This window comes from Amorphotheca resinae, assembly GCF_003019875.1.
Source record: "Amorphotheca resinae ATCC 22711 unplaced genomic scaffold M430scaffold_11, whole genome shotgun sequence".
NCBI lineage: Eukaryota > Fungi > Ascomycota > Leotiomycetes > Helotiales > Amorphothecaceae > Amorphotheca > Amorphotheca resinae.
The window spans coordinates 121,829-146,175 of record NW_020194481.1 but is presented as its reverse complement, the minus strand read 5'-3'; the positions used below and the strand labels follow the sequence as shown (position 1 = coordinate 146,175).

The following is a 24,347-nucleotide window of genomic DNA, read 5'->3' as shown; positions in this document are numbered from 1 at the left end:
CTCCTCCGTCTCCCTACCATGTCTAACCAACCCACCCTTAACATCTTGCGCAACCTCCGCCTCTCCACTCAATTCCCCCCCTTCAACTTTGCCCACGAAATCACCAAAACCCCTCCCCCTCCCCACCTCTTCAATCTCTTCATCCCCCGCCTCCGTCTCCTTGATTACCCTATTCAACTCGCCCACCCCGACAGCGTTCGCTCCCGTCCCCGCGCCCGCGCTCCGGTCCGGTACTGGGAGCCCTAGCGCCCTCGCAAGCGCATCTTCCTCTGCCTCCTTGATCCTTTTAATCTCCTCCTTCCGCTCTCTCTCGCGCTTCTCCTCCGCTGTCTCTCCCTTGCTTGCGGCGTGATCCCCGGCTTTCGCATACCAGCTCAGGTCGCGGTTCTTCTGCCATCGCCCCACGGGCGCCATCAATGAGTGCCCCAGGTAGTTCTCTCGGTGTTGCGACGTCGTTACGTCCTCCCAGCTGAAGTTGACGCCGCCCCGGGATCCAGATTTGCGGATTGAGGAGAGGAGATCCATGGTTGCGGATAGGTGTGCGAAAGATTATGGAGAGTGATCAGTGGGATCCAGTTCGATGTTGATACCCGCAACATTCGAGGAAGTTGTGATGTTTACTTTTGTACGGTACGAAAGTACATGGACTTGATAATCGGCGGATCAAAGTTAATCCGTACGCATATCAGTCAATCACGTGTTCATCCCGGCTGATGGTTGAATTAGATTGCTTGAAATAGATACCACAAAGAGCAATTAGTAAAGGTAGTTAAAATAAAAGAGAACAAATCATACTGTACACCAAAAACGTATCTCACAAAGATTATCGCTTCGTTCCCAGGGTCAATGGAGACGTGGGGTTGGAGAAAAGTCTAGAATACTTACATAATTCCACGTGATGCGGGGCTGAAGGCGGCGGGGATTTAATGATCGAGTTGCGACGACGTCGTCTTCAGCTTCAGACAAACTTCTCTACAATTCCACAGAGATTTGATCATAAAGAGGTTTCAAGTCTTCTGCGACAGAATAGTCACTTTCTTATCTATCCGAATTCAGCATTTGATCCTCGAAACCAAGACACCTTCGCAAACAGCCTCAGCCTCAGCCTTGTTTCATCACAGCTCAAGATGGGTTCCGTTGTTCTCCCTCACCTACGCACAGGCTGGCATGTTGATCAAGCAATAATGAATGAGGAGGAGCGCCTTGTAGTTATTCGCTTCGGGCGAGACTACGAGCCAGATTGCATGCGTCAGGACGAGGTTCTATACAAGATTGCCGACCGAGTCAAGAACTTTGCAGTGCTTTACGGTCAGTTCCCTCGAAACCAGGATTCCTATATGCAAGATAAATGCTAATACTATAGTAGTCTGCGACTTGGACGAAGTACCCGATTTCAAGCAGATGTATGGTATGTAGCAACCACCTCATCTATATCCTTGGGCATTTACGCTGACAACTGTTGCGCAGAACTCTATGACCCAATGACGATTATGTTTTTCTGGCGGAACAAACACATGATGTGCGATTTTGGAACTGGTAATAACAACAAGTTAAATTGGGTGCTGGAGGACAAGCAGGAACTCATCGATATTCTCGAGACAATCTATCGCGGTGCGAAGAAGGGCCGAGGATTGGTTGTCAGTCCCAAAGACTACTCGACACGCTATCGATACTAGGTGGACTCGCGACGAAGAGCTTTGTTCACAGTCTCCTCTATCAAATCTTTGCGAAGGGTGGAAGACGCTTCGACACTCGATCTTATACCCGCTGCATCTGGGCGGCCTTGCCAAGAACTCCAGAATTTGGCTTCCTCACCCTCTCTGGAGCTGTGTCCTTCTATCTCGAACTTGTAGCACTGGAGATTCATGATCTTTTGGGAACCTGATTCTGGGATCAACACCGGAATTCGATGCTGTTTTCTATCCTTGAACCACATGGGTATCGCAGCGTCCGACCAGCGTCAATATACGGATCCATAAGAGCGGTTGGACATTGCTACAGAATGGATTATCTAACCGCACTTCTGCTACCCACTGTATGTACTCTCGAGTAGCACCTTCACGCTCACTGAACCCCAGACTCAGTTATGATAGGTAGTAATGAAGATGTATGCACCCAGTTATATTCGAACCCAGACTGTGTTACAGAGGAGATATACCAGTTAAGATGGCCAGGGAAGCAGAACTTTATCCACATGAGAGCTTCAGCGCTTGACAGAAGTCTGCTATGCAGCGCAGCCTTGCAGCAGCCCCTTGCCACCAGCCATTATGAGTGGAGAAGAAAGCACCATTCTAGGAAATCTAAGAAGAGGTGTGAAGCTGTTTCATTTGTGGTCCTGTTTGACCTCTTCAAGACGGGCTCTCCTGCTTTGCATACATTCGCCACGTCTCAATATGGATCCTTGCCAAAAATAAGTGTTTCTACTGGAATAAGTAACTGTCCTCTCTCCCTTGTGTATATCTCAGGTTTTGTTTCTGTGCTGCTCTTCCCCTGGCTGTGTTTTGTCCTGAGTCTTATGCTGATTGCCTCGAGTGATGCGTTTAAGCAAATGTTTGAGACTTGTCGGCGGAGGCTCCAATTGAGTGATTCAACCTTCAGACAGCCATTCACGAAGACGTGAGTGCTCCCATGCTTAGCTTTTGGCCATTAATGGATTCGTGATCGTTAGATCTCCTCGTATCTTATTGTCATACATAACCTTCACACATCATAGCCTCATAATTATATTCAAGCAAGGTCTTCCCATGCACTCTGCGTCCCCCTTTCTCAATCACGTGAGCTGCTCACCGCACTCACAGGACTGACCGTAACCTCCTTTTCGCCTGGTCCCTTTTGCCCCTCGCTCCCACGCCCAGAGAGACTCTCTACGTCGAGCTGCCTTCCAATAACCACCTGACCACGCTCCTCGGGCCTCACATAATCCGCTGGCTCGTGCCACTCGCTCAGCGGGAACGTCAGCGGCGGGGGACTGATCCAATTCGCCGCCCAGTACGTGCCGAAGGAGAGAAACAGCCCGATCGGATAAGCAAAGTAATAGGCGTGAGTGACGCCGATGGGTGCGTGAACCCCCATGTTGTTCAGGAAGCCGTAGAAGTTTGGGGCGATGCCAAAGACATACGCGAGGTAGGCGCGCCAGTTCCAGCCGTGGTAGTAGTGGTAGACTCCAGACTTCCGGCTGGTGTAGAGGTCGTCGATCTCGAGATAGCCGCGGGTGACTATGTAGTAGTGGCAGAGCAAGACGCCGGTGATGGCGCCGAGGAAAATCTGATAGGATGCCAGAAAGGAGATGAAGATGCCGGCGGAGCCGAGGAGGTACCAGGGGTTGATGGCGAAGGAGATGACGGCGCAGATGAAGAAACCTTTTCGGACCGTCAGGTACTTGGGGAACAGGGCAGCAATGTCATTCCCTGCCGGGAGGGAGTTCTCGAAGATAGCGGAGAAGATAGAGGAGTAGGTGAAACAGGCGGCGATGAGGAAACAGCCAGCGCGGTTGCCGGCTGTGTAGGAAGTTGATTGGAGCATGTCAAGGTACGTTAGTGGTGACCAGATCAGCTTCCCGAAAACGACTTGGGAGCTGGAACCAACGAGGTTGCCAACTATGGCAACAATGAGCTACATCCGAATCAGTCATTGAGATAGCCAACTGGGTTAATGAAGCAGAACTTACATTGGACAACGGAAAGCCGACTAGGTTACCGGCAACAACATCACTGGGCTTGGTCGCATATCTTTGGAAATCAGCTGCATTGGAGGCAAAAGTTGCACAATTAGCAGCGCCGAGAAGGAAGAAGCGGACGATCAACCATGCTTTAGTTGAGCCATGAGCCGTGCCAGGCTGACGGGCAACTTCTCCGACGCCACCTGCTTTTGTCAAAGTCCAAGCGCACATTGCAACGGCTGAGACCACGAAGACCCCCAGTTTAGCGTAGACTAAGCCTCTCATCTGTGTCAGGTGTTAGCTGGCTTCCTGGGTAACTGGGAGGGGATATCAACCTTTGGAATTGGGATGACGAGGAAACAGCAAACCAAGACCCAGTAGACACCAAAACCAATCATTCCACCTGAGTCAAGAGCAGATCCTGTGCCCATGACATTCTTTATGGTGGCGATTCTTGGAGTTAGTGCGTGAAGCATAACATAGACACACTGACCCCCTTGGACAGCGTTTACTCCATTCCAGACGATGGCCATCACCGCTCTGTTGAAAGTCGGCCACCAAGCACCAAAGACACCAAATGAAGCCCTGTTGAGAATTGGATAGCCACTGTCTCCACATTAGTTGGCTTGCCTTCTAAGGGAGATATCCGAACAACTGACATGTGGTACTTTGCCCCTGCTCGGCCGTTAAGCACAATAACAATGGCGATCAGAACCTGGCCTCCGAAAGAACATCCAATTGACTCCCACATGCTCAGACCGAGAGCCTGAGCGCTCGAGGCAGAATACCAGTTGGAAACAGTAGCATCTGGAATACAATCAGTGACTCTTCCTCGAGAGCGCTATGGAAATTCGAAATCACTTACTTGCTGAGAACCAAAAGATCAGATACGTCCAGAAGTTCCACGTGCGATCTGCCAGTTTTAAGGGACGGATATCGTCATTATCCAACCAGATATCCTCCCCATGAACGTTCTCAGCACCAGGGGCCTGCAAATGAGGGGTAGGAATACCCTCCCTGAACCTCCTGACAAGGCTGGCCATGTTGCGCTCATTCGATTCCAAAGATTCTGAATGTGCAGCTGGGGTTTGCAATTCTCGGAGGGATTTTCAGACGAACATGATGTATCCGGGGCATTTAAGACATTTCACACGACCTCCCTCCTGAACACAACCTGGCTGTTCCTGTCTTATCGTGGTAATCAGAGGAAATCCGAAGATATGACGGGCAGGGGCCCATCTTAGCCCGATGCAAGGCTGTTAGCCGTCCCCAGAGGTAAGACAAGCACCCCAGCGCGCCGCTTGGACTGCCACTGCATGCCCCCAACCTTGTTTCTACCTGTTACCCTGAGAACAGAAGGATTCCAGCCTCCTGAACTCTACTTATCAACCATGTCCTTTGCCGAGTGTGTCTCTATATGGCAGGTGTATGCCACGAGTACTTTGAGTATCACGATAAGGGGAGGCGGCATATATCGAAACGTGAAATGCATGTGATGGCATCGAGGAAACGATATTGATGGCTCGCTTGAATGGTGCTCACTTGGCCAAGACATTGAGCCAAGCAATATCAAGGGTCCGACGACTGGGAATTGTAGATAAGTCTATCTGGAAAATCACACAGATATGATATCAAAACAATAGATAAGAATTGATGGTTTTTTTAAAGTATGAACAAAATTCATATATTCAAGAATTTCAAGAATTCAATAACCTACCTAATGTTACAGAATAGTTTTTGCTATGGCTGGTATAAGATCGCTTACTTACTAAATCCAACATTACTGTTCGTACCACGCTTATAACGCACATATGTACTACTATTTCATGCTCTCTCAAACCAAAATATCGAAGGGGAAAGTCTCACAAACAGGTTGTTGTTATGATGATGTTGATTGCACGACGATCAAGGAGCTACAACGAACGTGGTGTAATCTACCTATCAATAAGTATGCATGAGATTGTCAGGTAGCATGAGGCTCACAAGATCTGCATCTAGAATGATATATAGAAGCATTTTCACAATGCCGTACGCTGTACTTCCTTCCTTCCCAATGGTCTAACAGAAGCTTATAGAAGCACAAGCGTGGGATTCAAAAAAAAGCTCCGCTGCGGTTAACCCTGAAACCAATGCCTGTAACACATCCTGCATCTCAATATTTGCCCTATCAGACAGACCTCGTGGTCATCTGTAGTGGCACCTCTGTTACAATTGTAGCCAGGCGGTCGCACAAAGATCAACGTGACATGAGTCTGCATGACGTGATGATGCTCGAGGCCCGCGATGCGTGATAAGCCGACAAGTCCTGACTCCCAAGACAACAAAATAGCCTTGAAATTGCACGACTGAGAATGAGAAATCACATGGAATCAAAGACGTAGAGCAAGCGAAACCATAGGGTTAGCAATCTCCCATATAATCCGAACATTACTCGCGACCCAGAGCGAATAGCCTCAATGATTCCCAGCTGGCTTTATGTAAAGGCACCAAAGAATCATGCTGGATGGTTCCCGGTGCTGGAAATACTTCAGTCGTCTCTTGAGTGATCAGAGCTGCTTTGCCTGGTACCCTCGTACAGACTACTATACTAAGCGGAAAGCCATGAGAGAATAACTCTGAATGGAAGAAAAGAAGAATTAATAGAATTAGACAAAGGAAGTTGACGTTGGACCACAGACTCGGTTTGTCTCGGGAGTTAGAATTCAACCCCCGACAACCATCACGATCGAATCCATGATTTAGACTTACGATTACAGCAGTACTACCCTGTATCAAGAATATAGAAACCAAGTTCAGAAATAGTAGTATTCTTAAAGAAACCAGAGTGTTATACAGGTATTCTTTTATGTTTCAAAGGTGGGATATCTGCAATGCTATGTCAGCAGGCTGCGTATAAGTGGCTGAATTGCAAGAGGGCCAAGAAGGACCCTGCAAACATCGTGATAACTTCAGAGATAAGACAAGACCAGTCCATGCAATGGACACCCATATGCGCTTCCAATTCCTCCAATTCCCCCAGAATAAAGCGGCAATCGGCGAGAACCGAGCGGGGAAGATGGGGGACCTGATCTTAGGATAGGGAGATAGAGAACTGGGCAATATCGAGGCCTCATGTGCTCCCCTGGGGCCCCTGGGGTGTGGCGCTGGAAGTCGTGTTCAACAGCTCGACCTTTTGTATAACCCTCCATGCTGAGTCTCATCCCACAACATCCAGCTCCGAAATTATCTTCCTCTCAACACGTACTGTAGAAGAACAAGAGATTCGAAAATGTCGACAACCGTCACCGTGCCACCACCCGCGACATCCAAGTTGGAGCTTCGCACTGCTTATGGCCCTGTATTTCGAGATGTCTTGAACACCCCGCCTCGAGAGTGCACCGCAGAGGAGATCCCCATTATTGATCTAGCGCCCATCTCCTCCCCCAAATTCGAGGATCGCAAGGCGCTCGCCGCAGAATTCCGAGCCGCTGCCGTAAACACGGGGTTCTTTTACATCAAGAACCATGGCATTGACGAAAAGACCATCGCCGATGCGAAGAAGCAGCTTTTGGCGTTGGTGACACTCCTTTCAAATGCATGACATTCCCGCTAATCTCAGTTCAATAGGTTTTTCCGCCAGCCCTTGGATCAGAAGATGAAGATTTCCCAGGCGAGATCAAAGTTTTTCAACGGGTACAAGGCGCCTAGAAGTACAAATATCAGCCCCGGTGAGAGCATCGATGTCAAAGAATCTGTAAGTCTCCTTGTAATTCCATGAGATCCTGTCCCACAGCATTGTCCAACCCGTGATAAAATCGAAGTTTGTGTATCTCCGTCAATGATTGGTTTATCGGGCCAGTGCCGCAGCCATTTTTAGTCCCCTTAATTCTCAACTTGGTTTCATTGAGCGGTCCATAAGTATGGCACCAGCCCTGATATGAAACGTCCTTCGTGAGTCAGTACATGAGTTCAACTGACACACTCCTAGATTGGATGGCGATATGATCCCAAATACGACCCCGAAAAAAAGGACCTCGCTGCCATCCCCGAGGAAGTGAAGCCCTGGATCCGCGGCGAAGACTTCATCTGGGAAGGGACCTCGCACCTGCCAGGCTTCAAAGAGGAAGTCCTTCGATACTGGGCGGCCTGCTTGACCCTCGCTCGGAAACTAGTCAAGATCTTTGCGCTGAGTCTTGATCTCACAGAAGACTATTTCGACAGCCGGACGACGTACCCGGGCGCTGATGGAGTCTTCAACTATTACCCGGTCTCGACGGAAGAGGATGTAGCGAACAACGCCGTGGGGCTGGGAAGCCATACCGATCTGCAGTTGTTCACGCTGCTGTGGCAGGATATGACGGGTGGTCTGCAAGTTCTGAACCGCGAGGGGCAATGGATCAAAGCGACCCCCGTCGAGGGAACCATCGTGGTGAACATCGGCGACTTCATGATGAGACTCTGCAATGACATATACAAGAGTACCGTTCATAGAGTCTACAACCGATCCACTGTTGAGCGAGTCTCGATGCCCTTCTTTTTCGGTGAGTATTCAACGGCCTACCTCCCTAGGTATGCAGTATCAATCTTGCTAATCCGAAAGGTCTCAACTTCAACTGTGTCGAGGGCGTCGTGCCCTCCTGCACATCCGCCGAAAATCCAGCTAAATACGAACCGATCTCATGCGGAGATTGTACGTCAAAGACCTCCTTTTCTCCCTCTTCCTCACCTTCCCCTCTCACATCTGGTTCCGTGGCTAACGGCTCGCAGGGTGTCAACTCAGATTCGAACTTGAGCAGCGCGAGACCAGGAAGAAAAACGCTCCGAAGGCTCAAGCTCCCAGTGCCGTGATCGTAGCCGCCTAGTCCTCTCCAAGGAGTCCTATTCAACATCTGTAAGATAGATAGATAAAACAATGTCTGTCGTTGAATTCTTGATGTTCAAGATACTTGGATCACGTGCATCTCCTAAAATGGTGCGGTTGACATATAGGGGCAGACACCCGACTTTAGGTAAAGTAAGCATCAGCCTCTCAAGCGCAAGAAAGCTTGCCTATCACACGGAGCTAAAAACTCAGACGTGCAACGAAAAAAAATAACATGGTTTTAGCTCAGATGCGCTGGTTGAACTAGTCTTGTGTCTAGAGGGGTTTAAGCATGTAACGCACGCCGCCATCTGACACTACCTGAGCCGTGTGTAAAGTGGTGGAAGAGTCTACGCCGTAGTCTGTTCTACCTCAATCCCATCCCCACCCCAGTGCCTGAGGTGGTTTCCTGTGATCCACAAATTTCCACACTTGGTATAGAAGGGCAGATTTGCGATTGAGAATATGTTCTTGTTCGTTTCTCTCAATCTTGCTAGGCTTTTCAAATCCATGAACTCGCTTTATGTATGCATCACCATGAAGGGGTATTGTTGCCATCCTCTATCCCAAACGCCTATATCTATGCGCCAAGTGCTATCATTGAGCCCCAAGCATGAATTAATTCGTGCTAACATCTCTGAATCACGTGGGACTGACCCCGCCGCTCCCTAGGATCTTGCTCTTCTTCCGCTTCGGCTTCGGAGTCCCCCCACCCGGTGTCTTGGGACTCTTGTCGCCCTTGCTGCCTTTCCTCGCAGGTGGAATATCTGTCACCAGGTCTGGCATAGAAGCACCTGGCTTGGTCTCCATCGAAGTCGGGGTCTTGCCAGGTAACGGTACCATAAGTTTGTCTTTTTCTGTCCTACCAGTCGTGCTGAGGTGAAAGTCTCCAGGTTGCCCAGTAATAGGTTTTTCATCCATGTATTCATCACCGTACTTGAGTGATATATTGAGGGTTTCTGCGAGGAGTCGATTGCCGAGGTAAGTGTTATTGGCTGACGTTTGAGGGGCTTTCTTCGCATTGGGGAGGCTGTCGGGGAGAGGAGTCGCTTCTTTGCTGGCCTGGCTGAGTTGAGATTCGGGCGCTCTGAGTCGGCTTGAGGAAGGTGGCATGTAGGTGTGCCCGAGGGAGGGGGAGAAGTCGGGAAGGGAGGCGGCGGTAGAGATGAACTTGTTCATGTAGGAAATTATAGAGGTCTGAATGGCGTCAATAGGTGGCACGGGAATAGGCAGGCCATTATACTTACCATTCGACTGCCTATTATATCACCGACTGAAGGTGCCATGTATATATTCTCGCCAATCAAGTAATATGTGCTGTGGACTGTAACCTCGTCCTCCTCAGGCGGTCTCTTCCTGCGCGTCTGTTTCCTAATCACCCACACTCCAGTCCCGGTATTTGGAGCCTTCTCCGCAGGCTCTTGGGCGACCATAAATTCTAAGCCCGACATAGTTTTCAATCTTCCTTCGAATGCTTCGCGAGTCTGGATGAAGTGAAACATGTTTGGATTGAACATCGCTTGCGAGTAAAGGATGGCATTATTGGAGGTCGGGTCAAAGAATGGTGATCCGGCGAAGTAGAACAGAATCGAGTTGTCATGAACGCCCTGCATTGATTGTGCCAGTTCTGGCGATCGCCAGACAATTTCGTCGAGTTCGCCGCCTTTCGAAGCCATTTTGGTCGCGTTGGTAGATAAAGACGAGCTAGGGGAAAGGCAATTCCGAGCTTACAGCAGAAGAGCTCATCAATCGGGAGCGCATCTAATAGTGGAATCAGCGGCTCCTTTGATAGGTATGCGAATGATCAGAGTCTCCATGACGGAAATGCAGCTTCGGTTGATGCTCAGCCTTTAAGGTTGGCGCTAAATGCGGGAACGCCAAACTTGTTACAGACTCGCTAATCTTGCTTTGTTCTCTTGCTCCTCTTCCTCAACCAACTTGTGCTTCATTGCTCCTTGAGTTCCTCGTTGCCTTTCCAACGGCTTCTTATCGAGGATTTAGTCATGGGTACTCTGTGGATATTAAAGTATGCTATTTTCCACCACCGAACGTCGACCATATTGTAGTTTTCCCTTTCCGTAAGTAATGCCTGAATTTGCCAGAGGTGCCATCACTGAATTGATACTGCCTAGCTATCTGGGGAAGGTCGGGATATAGGGGATCGAACTATAGAATTTGAATGGTGATGGTTATTTGACATCTGATTATTTCAATCCTAATAGAATACCTCCAATTGTCAAAGAGGCAAAAAAGTAGTTCGCGCCAGACCGATCCAGCACCGTTGTTGCAACAAACACTTTTTGATCTCTTGTACCCAGTTCAAAGAATTCGCACTTTGCGTTCCATGCTCGGGGTACACAGGTTTCGGCTTTCCGCCATCTCTCCGCAACCGTTTCTGTGCGGTATGATCACCATCCCAGAGTAATGCAACAAAGTATTCCCCGTAATAGTTCCTCGTTTCCAGCATTTTCGTTCTCTCATATGCACTCAACTTCTTTCTCAAATAACTTTCTGTACTAACTCCAGCAAGTCGAAGAAGGTCTCCCTCTCCATTTCGACTTTCGCCAACCCAAAGCCCACGAGAACGGTTCGCGTCTCTTCCGGATTTTTCGTTAGAATAGTACTCGCAATCTGACTGGAATATAAATGGCCCATGGTCTCGCGCTGCTCACCGCCTCCTCCAAGAAGGGTTTTAGGTGTTAAATGACCTAGTGGTAGCATGTCGGATCCTTGCGATGGTAGGGCCGTATCCAACGAGGTTGGGGAGGCTGAAGAGAGGGGTACTTGGATCTACAGATAGCCAAACAGTTAGCCCATAATCTAAGACTGTTGACCCGAATGCAAGATGAATGTATACCCATTGCGATAACCGCCCACCCTGCGAGATCGTGATTATTATCTTGTCTGCGAAATAAACGGAAGAAACATCGGTCTGTATACCACCAACAAGGCCTGCACTCTGCTTTGTCGCTGCAGGAAAGCGTCTATGATCTATCTCAGCGCCTATATCCATGTTTTGGATATCTGCGGAGAGTGTAGGTATCGACATGATTTGTGATGTCTGTTGGGTGCCTCTGAGGCTCAGCCTTGCGCCTTGTAGAGCGGGGGCGGTGACTGAATCGGGAAAGGTCGATTATTTTCTGCCGCAAAAAAAGTTCCAATTCAACTTAAATCAACCTTCGCGATTGTCCTAAAATGATGAAGCATTCACAACGCCCACAATGCCGCCGAAATTCGTACCCAGGCAGCGCAAACACAAGGTTTTAGCCCGGTCGAAAGGCAAATCTTCTGAGCCCAATGCCGATTCAAATGCGGTGGAGCTCCTGCCGGTCGCGAAGAGCGACATCGAAGAGAAGAAGAGGCGGATGAAGGAAGAGCTGCGCAAGGAGGGGAATAAAATTAGTGGAAAGAAAGCGAAGCGACTGGAGAAATATATCGAAACAAAATTAAAGAAGGACGAGAATCGGGAGCTTCTTCAGAAAGTTGCGAGGTCGACTACCGATACCAGCCTTTTTCAGAGCAGTAAGAAACTGGGCCAGGGACGAGAGACCAAGAGAGAAAGACTTCGGAGGGCTTTAAACGATAAGCTTGCTGGAATAGATATTGATGGAGACAATGATGAGGTTCTGTTCGAAGAAAGAGAAGTGAGAGTTCCTGAGGATCAGGTGTCCAAAGAGGAGGATGAGCCAGAGGGACGAGGCCCCTCAGTCCCAGTTGCTGAAGCACCACAGCCAACCCCCATAGCTGGAATAGGCTTGAAAAGGCCGCTCGAGGTCGACGATGAAGGAAAACCGGTTTTGAAGAAACGAAAACGCAGAGGAGGGGTCAAGTCTAAGCTTTTGGTTAAACATCAAGCTTCAGAAGAACCTGAATGGGATGGTTTCAGTTCTAATTCCGATGGTGAGGATAATATAAACGGGAAGGCCAACATGGAAGAAGACGACGTCGACTCATCAGAGGATGCTGAAGGCGAGAGTGAAGAGGATTCGGTCTCAGATTCCGCGAGTGACTCGGAGAACGAAGATTCTGATGAATCCTCGTCTGACAAGGACGAGGATGATGATGATGGCTCCGCACGGAAACAAAGGTCATCGGCGTTCAAAGCCTGGGCGAACCAACAAGTCAATGAGGCACTTGGCTTCCAGCCAATACCTAACATTCCAAACGCAACGGAAACGCCAAAAATACCAGGTTTCAAACCCAGAGCACCGGAGCAGGATCCTCTACCTCTTGAGTTGCAACCAACTACAAATGTTTCCCGAAAAGCCTTCAGCGTAGCGGTAACCAGACCAGACGATATCCAGAAAGCCCGACTCAAATTACCCGTTGTGGCAGATGAGCAGAAGATCATGGAAGCAGTACACAATAACAACATTGTGGTCGTGAAAGGTGAAACGGGATCTGGGAAGACGACCCAGGTCCCTCAATTTCTATTTGAATCAGGCTACGGTTCACCTGACTCTCCAACGCCGGGAATGATTGGGGTCACTCAGCCCCGACGAGTCGCAGCTGTCAGTATGGCTAAGCGTGTCGGAGATGAGTTAGGTGATCATGGGAACAAAGTTGCATATCAAATTAGGTTTGAGGGAACTGTAGGACCGCAAACTGCTATCAAATTCATGACCGACGGTGTGCTTCTACGAGAAGTTGCACAAGATATTGCACTGCGGAAATACTCGGCTATCATCATAGACGAAGCCCATGAAAGAAGCGTCAATACGGACATTCTCATAGGAATGCTCAGTCGGGTTGTCAAATTAAGGGAAGAATTGGCACTGGAAGACGCTTCAATCAAACCACTGAAGCTCATCATCATGTCAGCAACTTTGGATTTAGCCGATTTCAGAGAAAACAAGGCTTTGTTCTCTGTGCCACCTCCTTTACTGGAATCCGAGGGTAGACAGCATAAAGTCATAACCCATTTCGCACGAAAGACTCATCACGATTATGTTGAAGAAGCTTTCCGGAAGGTCAGCAAGGGACATCGGAAACTACCTCCCGGTGGCTTCCTTGTTTTCCTCACTGGACAAAATGAAATCACACATCTCAGTAAGCGACTGAAAGAGGCGTTTCGCAGTGGCCACACTGCCACAGGCCCTCCGGTTCGAATATCAGGGAAAGATGCGCCAATTGAGGCCGAGGATATTGATTTTGGAGATACGGGTAACGATAACAACGATGACTACGATGACGACGAGACTCATATACACATTAATGATGACGATGACGATGACTTTCGAGTGGAAAATGAGGAACCAAATACTGGCCCAGCCAAGGTCCACGTATTGCCACTTTACTCGCTATTGCCAACTAGGGAACAATTGCGAGTGTTTGAGCCTCCGCCTGATGGGTCTCGCCTTATTGTCCTAGCCACCAATGTCGCCGAGACTTCTCTTACAATCCCAGGAATTCGTTATGTTTTCGACTCTGGAAGGTCAAAAGAACGCAAGTACGATCAAGCGACCGGCGTCCAGAGCTTTGAGGTCGGATGGATCAGCAAAGCCAGCGCAAGGCAGCGTGCCGGTCGTGCTGGTCGTACAGGAGAAGGCCATTGTTATTGTTTGTATTCGTCTGCAGTTTATGAGCGAGACTTCGAAGACCGTGCAAAACCAGAGATCCTTCGTATGCCAATTGAGGGAGTGGTCTTGCAATTGAAGGCAATGAATCTGCAGCATGTGAAAAACTTCCCATTCCCGACATCGCCAGATCGTGAAGGCCTCGAGAGTTCCGAGAAACTCTTGACCTATTTGTCTGCAATCTCACCCACTGGGCAAATCACTCCGATGGGTTCGACGATGTCGATATTCCCCCTATCCCCGCGATTTGCGAGAATCCTTCTGGTCGGTCATCTACATGACTGTCTACCATATACCATTGCTTTGGTTGCTGGCCTTTCTGCCGCAGATGTCTTCATTCCTGAGAACCAAGTCATTCCCGCTGTCGCGCCCAGGGAAGAAGACGCACTCTTCACCAATGCTGATCGCATCGAGGAGGATGTCAGAAACAACATAAGGCGAAAATTCAACAAAGTCCAAAAAGACTTCTGCTTTCTCGACGATAAGTCTGATGCAATTAAATTACTTCAAGTGGTAGGGGAATTTGCTCATGATCCCACGGAATCATGGTGTCAGTCACATTATGTACGCTTTAAAGTTCTCAAAGAAATCCTACAATTACGACGCCAGATTACAGATCTACTCCGCACAAATATCCCAGCATTCGCCGGCCTGAAATTCGAGGAAAAGCTTGGTGCGCCATCAGCGACACAGGTCAAAGCACTTAAACAGATGGTCGCAGCAGGCTTCATCGATCATGTTGCCATTCGAGCTGATCTATCCCCAAACCCCCCTGAAGTGCGACGGAAGCCAACTCGTGCTATCGACGTACCCTACCTCACACTCTTCCCATCTCACGTGCGAAACGAAGACGATGATAAGGCGGTCTATATTCACCCGTCCTCACCTCTTGCACATATCAGTCCTCAGGAATGTCCGGAGTATATTGTATATTCATACCTGCAACGGGCAGCTCCAAGGGTCGACTCCGAGAAAAGGCCAAAGACTAGGATGCATGCCTTGACCGATGTCACTGGTAGCCAGCTTGCTTCACTTGCAAAGGGAACGCCACTTATCGATTACGGGAAGCCTATCAAATCGGTTATGCCAAAGACTAAGAATGATGCTGGTGTCGAGACCAGGGAATGTTGGGTTATCCCGTACCTGAAGCCTGAACGAGGTATCGGATGGCCACTACCGGCGAAGAAGGTCACACAGAAGAAGATTCCGGGCAGAGGCTGGGTGGTTGAATGAGATACCAATAAAAATGGAGAATATTTTCGGCATCACGATTGACTTTCGATACTGATCTGACTGCTCATCCAATCCTATCTTTTTCAAATCGTTCTGCCCCTCCCCATTTCTTTTATGATATTCCTCAGATGCTCCCCTTGGAACAATTATCAGCCCTTATGCAGGCAAAATCATTGCCCTATATAACGTTTTTCTTTCTCGCGTTATAACGGTCTGACGTTCGTCAAGGCTCAAAACACTTTTAAATACCAATTGAAATATCTGATTTCTACTTCAAGCTCTTGCGTGGCAAATGAAGCTGTCTTGCCAAAAACCGAGTGGCGTCTTGGTAGAAAGAACCATTGGGTGAAATACATTGACTGAGTTCGATCGACGCCATCTTCTTTGGTCTCATACCATCCTGTTGACGGTTTTTATAAGTCCAAATTTTATTATAAACAGCGGCTTTCCGTTTCAATAACCTACTCACATTCCTTTGTGCAGTTTTATAACGTTTGAGGTCTATATTCCAGATCCAAGAGCTATTTAAAATGGGTTGAGAACCCAGCTCAATTTATCCACGGCATGAACATTTAATTTCTAAGCTTATGACCTTCCGAGCCAAATTCCTTGACAATCCATTGACAGAATTCTTCCCATTCTAGATTCCACTGTCGAATTCGCATTGCTCGGGAAGTCGATCCATTTGGACCTTCTTCAATATCCTTTAGCCATTCCTCGTCAGTCTGGTCCTCAAAGACTGACCAACGGATACTGTTCTGGGCAAGGGAGCCCTAGTATATAGGTAAGTTCCCTATCTATTCAATACATGGAATGCTGTAACTTACAAGTCCTTCCAAACCAAGACTTTCCCATCCTTGTAATGCCTGCCAGAAATCATGCGTCATTCCCGAAGTTGCCTGGCCTAAAAGCGCCGGATCGTCATTACAGAGTGATGCCGCGACACCCCTAGAAAGCAAGGCAGGCAACGGGTGCGACATGATTGAGGCTGTATATCTCAAGACCTCGTTTGAAATAGGGCAGCTCTCGACGAGTATCTTCTTTTCTTTTACCATATCAATCAACAACGGGTGTTTGTACAGAGAAAACGCATGTCCGATTCTTCTTGTACCGAAAAGGATCGCGTCGAAGAGGTTATGATCGGTTTCATCTCCGTCGCCGAGACACTCTCCGGCGTGGAAGAAGAAAGGAATGTGGACACCTTCTTTCGCGCACTCGTCCTGGAACCAGAGAAGTTCGGGGGTGAGGTCGTGGAGAGTCCTTCCAAGATCTTCCTGCCCAACAAGATCGTATCCTTGGATAAGCTTTGGATACCGTTTCTTCATTTGGATGCATTGCTTCATATCTGAACGAAGCTCCGTCAATGTCCTATGCCCGCGACGAATTTTCAAGGGACTTACCTGCAATCAAACTCTCTGTATCTACTCCTCTCATCGAAGTCCAAATGAAACGAGCGCCCCAGAAGCCTCTCCCCTCCTCACTAGCCATGAATTTCTCAATCTCTTCATTCAGAACACGACACAGCTCCGCGGCATTCGGAGCAGGTTGTTCTTCACCCTCTAGCGTGAACGGGGTGATGAAGACCGTTCTGGGCTCCACCCACCTGACGCCATCCTCGAGCAGAGTAAGGAACAATTTTCTCAGAAAGGCTCGCATAATGGGCTCATAATATGTGAGCGGCCCGAGCATCACGAAGGCTGACTGAAGTTTCCTCCAGACGTCGTCGACTCCGAGATGGTGTTGAAGCGACTCCGATTGTGTGATGGAACAGCGGTCCTTCATCCAGGCTACGAAACCCTTTTGGCCCCCGTTAGGGAATGTTGCTGCCGCCACTTTTATAGGGACGAGAGTATGTGGAGGATAGTCTTGAGACCATATTGATGGCACATCTGCTGCCGTAACGCTTGAATACCGGAACTTAACGACAGCATTTTCACGAATTCTTTCTGATGACAATGGAACAGGAGAAGACATCTGAATTCCAGGAGTCGAGAGTACTTCGTTAAACACCCAATCTAGGTCAACTGTCGCTCCGAGGTGACAATGGAGCAGGCTGCCTTTGGGCATCTTTCGAACAATCCGCCATAACTCGGTAGATTCCATGTACTCTTTTGCAACATTGAACATCATTCCTGGGAACAGCTCATTCTGATTCAGATCGGGGTTGCCTTGAGTTTTCCAAATCGTGCGTTTTTCTTCGTCGCGGATGCGAGACACGATCGCGCACGCTTGCTTCGCGACAGGCGAAAGAGACTGTCGGAATGCATAATCTACATCTCATCAGTTTCAAGTGGTTGATTGAGTCTGTTGTAATTGTTCTCACCGCTTCGGTGCTTCTTCTCTTGTGCGATTAAGGTTTCACGATTTTGGAAAAATTTCTGCGCCGATGGAGTTTCCCGGCTTAACGCAAATGCACTGGTGGCCTCCATTTTATATTTTCCCCTTCAGGTCTCCTGGCCCTTTATAAATAATCTCGCAAGTCATGAAAAGCGAAATACCTTCGTCCACTCTGAGTCAGACGGTGAAGGTGAAGATTATCTGGCGAATCAGTGATGAGGCTCACTCACGTGATCTGAGCTTTTAAATAGCACCAGGATGTTGTTTGGGTTTTCAGACAAGATAAAGAGTAAAGGCCAGTTGAACCTCAATATCTGTTCCTGAATACTTAAATGCAACATCTTCAACTAGTATGATCCACTTTCGAACTCTGCACCCTAAAAACTTCAATACCGTCGTTCCCACTACTCAGGTTCCCAGTTGCAACGCCTTCAATAACCTCATCTGCTGTTAAACCAGACTCTTTCGCTACTCTGATCAACTTTCTTTCTTCAACATATACCCTGCAGTTTTCTCGGCCCTTTTCTATATCTACAAACCAGATTACAATACTCGCGCAGGAGCAAAGCGCGAAGAGGAACGGGAATCCCATCCAATTATTATTAGTTGAATTAATGATCGCTTGGACAACATTCGGTCCGATGATGCTCGACTTTAAGTTCAGATCAGCAAGTCAACCTGATGAGGATAATTGGGAAAGCAACTTACAGCACGATTCGTGATCCCAAACAGGCCGAAAAACATGTTCTCATACCCTCTCGGCGTCACTTCAGACATCATGGTCTGAGCATAGGCGTAGTACGGCGCTTGGAACAGGCCGAAGAGAACATTATAAATCCAGAAATCTCTGACATGGTGGTATCCCACTCTTTGCGTCCAGAGACCCAACATTCCATAGAATGGTATGAAAACGCTGAATGCATTGGTCACCATGAACATATATTTCGTTTTGATCCCGAAGTACTTCTGGAAGTACCAAAACCCAAAGGTGGAAAAGATGGAGCATCCCGCCTGGGCGAGACCGAGATAGGTGATTTCGAGGAATGAGAAGGATACGACGTTGTTTTGGATGATAGAGACGAGTGTCCCAGTGGTATTGAGTCCATCTGCGAGAAGGAAAAATGAGACGAGATATAAGAATGTCTGGGGAAGGTGCCTAATTTCTTTGAGTGCGAGAAGGACTTGTTTCCAGCCAATAGTAGCATAGTTGCTGCCTTTTGGCATCTTGGGTCCCGGGCGAGGTTGCTGGAAGAGAAACCACCAGATTCCGAGGACAACCCAATCTACTTGCATTAACTTCTCGAATCAAAACAGTAACAGATGCAACCTACAAGTGTTGGTTAAGCATAGGGCAAGGTTGTTTCCAAAGGAGTTTCCTTGAAGCGGTAGAAGAACAGACAGATTGAGAACAAGGGTGAGTAGGTATCCAATATTTGAATGCGCCGTTGAAATGTTGCTGATGTGGTTTCGCTCCATACTCTCGATCCTATCGTATTCTGCTTGGTCTATCTTCCCGTCTTTCAGATCTTCTTCCCGGGCCTTTCGTACGTGGGGCATATACCGCGCCAGTCTTGGGAAGAGGGCCGCATAGAAGACCAAGGTCGCTCCCTGCTATACATCAGTATAGTTATTTAGTGTGGAGCTCATATACCTACATATCCGATATAGGATATGATATAGAGCACCATTGCAGCAGGCCACTGGCTCGGGTGTCTAATAGCCATCATGCAGTACTGGAAAACCCAGCAGACAACTGTGAGGAAGAGCAAGAGCCATCGGCCGAAACTTCCGTAATCTGCAGCGGAACCAAGGCCCACGAACATGACAGTCATGATAGCAAAGCAGATTCCATTGGCGATAAGCACCACACTGGAGACAGACCGCGTCCCCGAACCCCATGAAACTACACACCCTGCATTCCCACAATTTCCTTTCTCGATGGGGCTCACTGCTGGGTCCCATCCTGCTGCTGTGAGAGCAGATTGAAAAAGGCTCTGTGAGTATGATCCTGGACCAACGCCGTTATCGCCCTGGCATCATCGATTCATCAGCGGTATCCTAGATTTTAAGAATCCGGGGTAACGGGTTTCACTACATACATTGTAGTATAAGTAATAGGACCACAGTTCTTTCCTCGTTGTTGTAGGTTTAACAAAAGCATCCTCATCAGCTCCGAATAATTGCTCATACTTCTCAAGATTCTCTTTGATTTGTTTCGTTTTCATCTGATCACTGTTCGTCGTCTTCACAATCACGTGCTTAGTATCGATGTCATTCTGGGCGTCAATACCCACTGGATCTTCCATATTGACGATTTACTCCAGTAGAGGGTAACCCCGGGATAGTCTAGCAAAGGAGGCCCTTACGAAGAACGAAAAAGGGACCATAAGTCGTTGATATAAGACTGTGATATCTTATCTCGCTTTGGGATTATGCACTTGCCCATTCAACGAGGTGGGGTAACTTCTAGCGGCATGAATACCCCAGAGAAGGGCAATCTCCACGATGATCGGTTCTCATACAGAGTCATGCAGGGCCCCCAGCACATATTCTTGCCGCTTAAAGGCCAAACAACTTCAGCACTTGGTTGATCTTGGAATTTGCTAGCTCTTGGAAGCAATTCATACTCAGAGCGGTACCTGTAGATAACCATGTAAGAAGGTGGGAGAAGTTGTTTAGAACCAACTCTTTGGCAATTATCCACCTCGATGCTGTCTGGACCTGAGAAAGGGGGGCGTCTCGCTATTCGCTAAAAGCACTAAGCGCGCCGCCGCTTTAAGACCGGTTAACCTTATCTCAAGTTCACACTCGAAAACCCCAGCTTCTCAAGAATGGGATATAATGCTACTGTAATATAGTTAGCAATGCTACGTTGCATACATCATTTCCAAATGCGCTAGTAGGGTCATCATTGCGCCCCGGTTTCAATTAGAGAAACAATCTGGAACTTTCAGACAAGAATATCCCACGTGATATCGTTTGACTCGCTCCCTGTGGAGACGTGGAGATGCGAGGTTCGCAACGATGTTGCATCAGAGAAGGACAGACTGGAGTACGCTGATTTCCAACCAACCAAACTCCCCGAAGCTATTGAGCCCCTGAATCAGGAAAACTATTACCTAGACGTGGTCAGCATCGTTTGCAATGTCAGAGCCACAGCCAACGAGCACTATGGCTCCATGGACGGACGAGGAGCTGAGAGCCAAAATCGGTCAGGTACATTCAGTCACTTGTCTGTCATTCAGCAACATCGTCTACACCCACCTCCTTCAATCTATCTGTGAAGTTATCAGAAAGAATTATGCTAATACCTAGCAACAGCTTTTCATTGTGGGCTTCCAAGGTCACGTGCCCAACGACGATATCAAGGCCCTCATCACAACCCACAAAGTCGGTGCCATTATCTTGTTCCAATGGAATATAGAGAGTGCTTCTCAGCTCCTTGAGCTCACTACCTCTCTACAAGAAATTGCAAGATCAGCTGGTCACCAGCAGGACCTGTTCATAGCCATCGACCAGGAGAATGGCCTCGTCACACGTATCAAGCCGCCTATCGCGGCACAATTACCTGGACCAATGGCCCTCGTAGCCACCGTCGATGCTTCGAATGCATTTGAGATTGCATCAGCGACTGCTGAGGTCTTGAGGGGTTTTGGTATTAACATGAATTATGCACCAGTTGCAGATATCAATTCCGAGCCAAAGAATCCCGTTATTGGAGTTAGGTCGCCTTCTGATGACCCAGAGACCGTTGGGAGATTTGTATCAGCTCAAATTAGGGGCTTGCGGGAAGGTGGTATTGTGCCATGTGTGAAGCATTTTCCGGGTCATGGCGACACGGCTGTTGATTCACATTATGGATTGCCTGTCATCTCAAAGAGCAGAGCTATGCTAGATACATGCGAGTTAGTCCCATTTCGACGAGCTGCTGTTGAGGGAGTTGAAGCTGTGATGACTGCGCATATTTCAATGCCAGGAATTGGAGATCAAGGCCTCAGTGATGACCATCCTTCGAAAACATTACCTGCCAGTTTGAACCCAGCCGCAATCAAGATTCTCAGAGATGAGATGAAGTATGAGGGTTTGATTATTAGCGATTGTCTGGAAATGGACGGTGTCAGAGCAACATATGGAACAGAAAAAGGTGCCGTTCTGGCCCTGAAGGTAAACCCCTATCCTAATGTCCAGTTTGCATGAAGAAATTGACAAGTTTAACAGGCGGGAACTGATTGTGTGATGGTTTGTCATACCATGTCTGCGCAGGTTGGTGCAATCGAACAAGTGGTCCAAGCAGTTAAGTCAGGAGAGATTTCTCAGGATGCTATTCAAACATCCGTAAGCAGAGTGGAAGAACTCAAGCGCAAATACCTTTCATCATTGCGAAATTCAACAACCAAGCCGGCTCTTCTTGACATGGAAGCTACAAACAAAAGACATTCTGCCCTGGCGTCCAAAATGTACTCGAAGAGCACTACGGTTGTTCGCAGCGTTCCAGGGTGTATCCCCATTTCAAAAGGACTGGAAAGCAAAATTCTCTGTCTCCTTCCAGGAAAGACCCCAGTAGGGAGTGGTGCAGTTGGTAGTGGTGAAGAGAAGACCAGAGAACCATATTTGAAAAAGTCTATCACAGAGCTGCTTGAAGCAAGACACCCAGGTATGCACGTCAAACAATACTACGGTCCAGAGGCACCAGACCCGGATGCGAGGGAAATTCTCATGCAGGCAGATATTGTATTACTCTGCACACGGAATGCCAGCCTCAATCAATATCAGAAAGACTTTGGTCTAGCTATTGGGAAGATTCTAGGAAAGAGATTGATAGTGGTTGCTACGTGTGATCCATATGATTTCCTGGACGATGTTGAGATTATCAAGAATTACATTACGACCTATGAACCAACACTGGAGGCATTTTCATCAGCGCTCAATGTCATTTTTGGAACCAGTCCTGCGATAGGCTCCCTTCCTATCGGCCTACAAAGCGTGACACACGAGATTCGAACTCTCGATAGCTCATCAGAACATGATGTCACGCATATATGGAATCTCTGGCAAGAAATCTTCCCTACATGGAGTATTGAGCGTAAGCGCTTGGAGTTGATCCTTACTCGGGGCAACTCCACACACCTCATTCACGAGAAAGGATTTTGCTTGGCGTATTTTAACCAGAATGACACTGGATCCCATGGAATAGTATCAGTCATTGGGGTTCTTGAGGCGTACCGCGGCCGAGGAATCGGTACAGCTTTGATAAACAAAGTGCATGAAGCGCTGAAGGCCAGAACCGACTCTGGCAAACTAACTTCCTTTAGTATCAAGTCGTCCTTTCCTCGATTCTGGCCAGGAGTTCCTATCAATCTTCCATCAAAAGACAGGGATTTCTTCTTGCACAGAGGTGAGAGCTCTATTCAAGCCCTGGCCGCCGAAAATTGGAGGATTACTTGTCCGCTGACGTCTTGATCTATCTACAGGGTTTCGAAAAGCCAAAGGTCCGACTTCTAGGGATTTATACAAAAGCATCGTTACCGAAATCGCGCCGGCGGGAGTCCTCGAACGTGTGGCAAACCTCCCGCTCACCTTTTCCCCTTGGTCTCCGGAGCTGTATGAGGAATGCATGACGAAACAGCGGGCTAACTTCCATTACAATGCGGTGTGTATTGCCATTTCCCCTGTTAAATGCTAGCCATCTGGAGAGCTTTCTAAGCCTATTATTATTCTCAAATTGGTTGCAGTAACTTGATTCTATCTGGGACACTAGGAAACTGCCAACATCCGGCGTAAGGGTTGGACTGCTTTGGTTTTAACATTGTTAACACTATTTTCCTTCATCGTCATCCTCGTTCATACTTGATGCTGACACTATATCAGCCATGGATTGAAGCATATGAGCGTCTCGCCAAGGCCAATCAACACCAAGAAGTCCTCGTCGCATTCGACGAGTCCGGGGCCCAAATCGGATGGACTCTGATGTGCCAACCCAACACAGTAGTAGGAGAAGATTTTGCATTCCTACCTCTCCTCCCGTCGAAAGACAAGACCGGCTTGATCGCGTGCGTTGGTGTGGATACGAGTGCTCGGAAGAAAGGGGTGGGATTAGCGCTCCTGGTTAAAGCTATGGAATATATGAAGGCTAGGGGCTTGGAGGGCGTCCTTATCGATTGGGTAGTGATTCGTGGCTTTTATGAAACGTTGGGATTTGAACCTTTCTGGGAGTATGAAGGATATGAGTGGTGATATTAGGTCATGAGGAGCCTTGCACTCCATTATTGTATTAAGTCTTTATTGACTTAACATCGGGCGAGACATAATAAATCAAATCTAGCAACTAATCAAGAACAGTTTGCTCCTATTGTGATGAAAAGTATACGTTCCAGACCAACATTAAAATTCAACTAAGACCCTGGCTTGAACGTGTAAGATGAGTGGGATCCAGAAATTCTGAGCGGTGCTTTCTTTATTGGCTTCCTCAGCCGTCTGCCAGGAATCGTGCTCCTCATTCTAGCCGTTCTATCGTACCGAGTAATAAAACTTCGGCCATCTTGTTCTGATCTTAGAAATCTGAAATCCGTTCACCTTTCACTCTTTCTTAGGGTCACTAATTCTCTGATCCCACGACTATATGATATATCCGGGCCCAGGAGCCGTCTCATGAGGACGGAACGGTTTTTGAAGTAGATAGGGGGCTGGCGTATAACAAGAGAAA

At 48.0% G+C, this 24,347-nt stretch overlaps 12 protein-coding genes across 12 annotated transcripts; 6 read left to right on the top strand and 6 right to left on the bottom strand.

The window, feature by feature from the left end:
• Positions 1–219: 219 nt before the first annotated feature.
• M430DRAFT_75719 (hypothetical protein) lies at positions 220–525 on the bottom strand (the record flags this gene model as incomplete). Its single annotated transcript, XM_024869553.1, has 1 exon — positions 220–525. A coding segment is annotated over one exon (306 nt), but the record flags the coding sequence as incomplete, so codon positions are not given.
• A 447-nt stretch (positions 526–972) lies between these two features.
• M430DRAFT_126704 (hypothetical protein) lies at positions 973–2,120 on the top strand. Its single transcript, XM_024861997.1, has 3 exons — positions 973–1,308; positions 1,367–1,408; positions 1,468–2,120. Exons 1-3 carry the CDS (start codon positions 1,128–1,130, stop codon positions 1,674–1,676), a joined length of 432 nt encoding a protein of 143 aa, XP_024717697.1. The 5' UTR covers positions 973–1,127; the 3' UTR covers positions 1,677–2,120.
• M430DRAFT_175394 (hypothetical protein) lies at positions 1,664–2,693 on the top strand. The gene is made up of 2 exons (XM_024863695.1): positions 1,664–2,035; positions 2,120–2,693. The coding sequence occupies exons 1-2, from the start codon at positions 1,910–1,912 to the stop codon at positions 2,618–2,620; spliced, it is 627 nt and encodes a 208-aa protein (XP_024717696.1). The 5' UTR covers positions 1,664–1,909; the 3' UTR covers positions 2,621–2,693.
• Positions 2,694–2,766: 73 nt separating this feature from the next.
• Positions 2,767–4,701, bottom strand: M430DRAFT_53085 (hypothetical protein; the record flags this gene model as incomplete). Its single annotated transcript, XM_024868347.1, has 5 exons — positions 2,767–3,612; positions 3,668–3,943; positions 3,994–4,264; positions 4,318–4,465; positions 4,524–4,701. 5 exons carry the CDS (start codon positions 4,699–4,701, stop codon positions 2,767–2,769), a joined length of 1,719 nt encoding a protein of 572 aa, XP_024717695.1.
• Positions 4,702–6,462: 1,761 nt separating this feature from the next.
• M430DRAFT_175336 (hypothetical protein) lies at positions 6,463–6,826 on the top strand. Its single transcript, XM_024863694.1, has one exon. It carries the CDS (start codon positions 6,529–6,531, stop codon positions 6,724–6,726), a length of 198 nt encoding a protein of 65 aa, XP_024717694.1. The 5' UTR covers positions 6,463–6,528; the 3' UTR covers positions 6,727–6,826.
• M430DRAFT_60959 (hypothetical protein) lies at positions 6,688–8,548 on the top strand. The gene is made up of 5 exons (XM_024868892.1): positions 6,688–7,210; positions 7,265–7,391; positions 7,626–8,178; positions 8,238–8,327; positions 8,405–8,548. The coding sequence occupies exons 1-5, from the start codon at positions 6,927–6,929 to the stop codon at positions 8,497–8,499; spliced, it is 1,149 nt and encodes a 382-aa protein (XP_024717693.1). The 5' UTR covers positions 6,688–6,926; the 3' UTR covers positions 8,500–8,548.
• Positions 8,549–9,200: 652 nt separating this feature from the next.
• On the bottom strand, positions 9,201–10,174 carry M430DRAFT_86890 (hypothetical protein; the record flags this gene model as incomplete). The annotated part of the gene is made up of 2 exons (XM_024869638.1): positions 9,201–9,695; positions 9,746–10,174. Coding segments are annotated over 2 exons (924 nt in total), but the record flags the coding sequence as incomplete, so codon positions are not given.
• Positions 10,175–10,997: 823 nt separating this feature from the next.
• M430DRAFT_108066 (hypothetical protein) lies at positions 10,998–11,511 on the bottom strand (the record flags this gene model as incomplete). The annotated part of the gene is made up of 2 exons (XM_024861190.1): positions 10,998–11,288; positions 11,356–11,511. The coding sequence occupies 2 exons, from the start codon at positions 11,509–11,511 to the stop codon at positions 10,998–11,000; spliced, it is 447 nt and encodes a 148-aa protein (XP_024717691.1).
• Positions 11,512–11,719: 208 nt separating this feature from the next.
• Positions 11,720–15,307, top strand: M430DRAFT_107661 (hypothetical protein; the record flags this gene model as incomplete). The annotated part of the gene is made up of 1 exon (XM_024861172.1): positions 11,720–15,307. The coding sequence occupies one exon, from the start codon at positions 11,720–11,722 to the stop codon at positions 15,305–15,307; it is 3,588 nt and encodes a 1,195-aa protein (XP_024717690.1).
• A 406-nt stretch (positions 15,308–15,713) lies between these two features.
• M430DRAFT_60956 (hypothetical protein) lies at positions 15,714–17,817 on the bottom strand. The gene is made up of 4 exons (XM_024868891.1): positions 17,631–17,817; positions 16,708–17,577; positions 16,135–16,652; positions 15,714–16,080 (listed from the first exon to the last, which is right to left on the bottom strand). Exons 1-4 carry the CDS (start codon positions 17,734–17,736, stop codon positions 15,880–15,882), a joined length of 1,695 nt encoding a protein of 564 aa, XP_024717689.1. The 5' UTR covers positions 17,737–17,817; the 3' UTR covers positions 15,714–15,879.
• Positions 17,818–17,987: 170 nt separating this feature from the next.
• M430DRAFT_108317 (hypothetical protein) lies at positions 17,988–19,869 on the bottom strand (the record flags this gene model as incomplete). The annotated part of the gene is made up of 5 exons (XM_024861202.1): positions 17,988–18,296; positions 18,353–18,927; positions 18,976–19,252; positions 19,300–19,674; positions 19,744–19,869. 5 exons carry the CDS (start codon positions 19,867–19,869, stop codon positions 17,988–17,990), a joined length of 1,662 nt encoding a protein of 553 aa, XP_024717688.1.
• Positions 19,870–20,815: 946 nt separating this feature from the next.
• M430DRAFT_107780 (glycoside hydrolase family 3 protein) lies at positions 20,816–23,878 on the top strand (the record flags this gene model as incomplete). The annotated part of the gene is made up of 5 exons (XM_024861178.1): positions 20,816–20,860; positions 20,966–21,808; positions 21,863–23,039; positions 23,116–23,294; positions 23,513–23,878. The coding sequence occupies 5 exons, from the start codon at positions 20,816–20,818 to the stop codon at positions 23,876–23,878; spliced, it is 2,610 nt and encodes an 869-aa protein (XP_024717687.1).
• Between the last annotated feature and the right edge of the window lie 469 nt (positions 23,879–24,347).

What these genes read in the sequence shown, in the direction of transcription:
- M430DRAFT_126704 (XM_024861997.1), top strand. Translation starts at nt 1,128, where the DNA reads ATGGGTTCCGTTGTTCTCCCTCACCTACGCACAGGCTGGCATGTTGAT. An exon ending in GAACTTTGCAGTGCTTTACG is followed by an intron (nt 1,309 to 1,366) that starts GTCAGTTCCCTC and finishes ATACTATAGTAG; the next exon opens with TCTGCGACTTGGACGAAGTA. An exon ending in CGATTTCAAGCAGATGTATG is followed by an intron (nt 1,409 to 1,467) that starts GTATGTAGCAAC and finishes ACTGTTGCGCAG; the next exon opens with AACTCTATGACCCAATGACG.
- M430DRAFT_175394 (XM_024863695.1), top strand. Translation starts at nt 1,910, where the DNA reads ATGCTGTTTTCTATCCTTGAACCACATGGGTATCGCAGCGTCCGACCA. An exon ending in CCGCACTTCTGCTACCCACT is followed by an intron (nt 2,036 to 2,119) that starts GTATGTACTCTC and finishes GTATGCACCCAG; the next exon opens with TTATATTCGAACCCAGACTG.
- M430DRAFT_175336 (XM_024863694.1), top strand. Translation starts at nt 6,529, where the DNA reads ATGCTATGTCAGCAGGCTGCGTATAAGTGGCTGAATTGCAAGAGGGCC.
- M430DRAFT_60959 (XM_024868892.1), top strand. Translation starts at nt 6,927, where the DNA reads ATGTCGACAACCGTCACCGTGCCACCACCCGCGACATCCAAGTTGGAG. An exon ending in GCGAAGAAGCAGCTTTTGGC is followed by an intron (nt 7,211 to 7,264) that starts GTTGGTGACACT and finishes TCAGTTCAATAG; the next exon opens with GTTTTTCCGCCAGCCCTTGG. An exon ending in CTCGATGCCCTTCTTTTTCG is followed by an intron (nt 8,179 to 8,237) that starts GTGAGTATTCAA and finishes CTAATCCGAAAG; the next exon opens with GTCTCAACTTCAACTGTGTC.
- M430DRAFT_60956 (XM_024868891.1), bottom strand. Translation starts at nt 17,736, where the DNA reads ATGGAGGCCACCAGTGCATTTGCGTTAAGCCGGGAAACTCCATCGGCG. An exon ending in AGAGAAGAAGCACCGAAGCG is followed by an intron (nt 17,578 to 17,630) that starts GTGAGAACAATT and finishes GATGAGATGTAG; the next exon opens with ATTATGCATTCCGACAGTCT. An exon ending in TACAGAGAGTTTGATTGCAG is followed by an intron (nt 16,653 to 16,707) that starts GTAAGTCCCTTG and finishes AGCTTCGTTCAG; the next exon opens with ATATGAAGCAATGCATCCAA.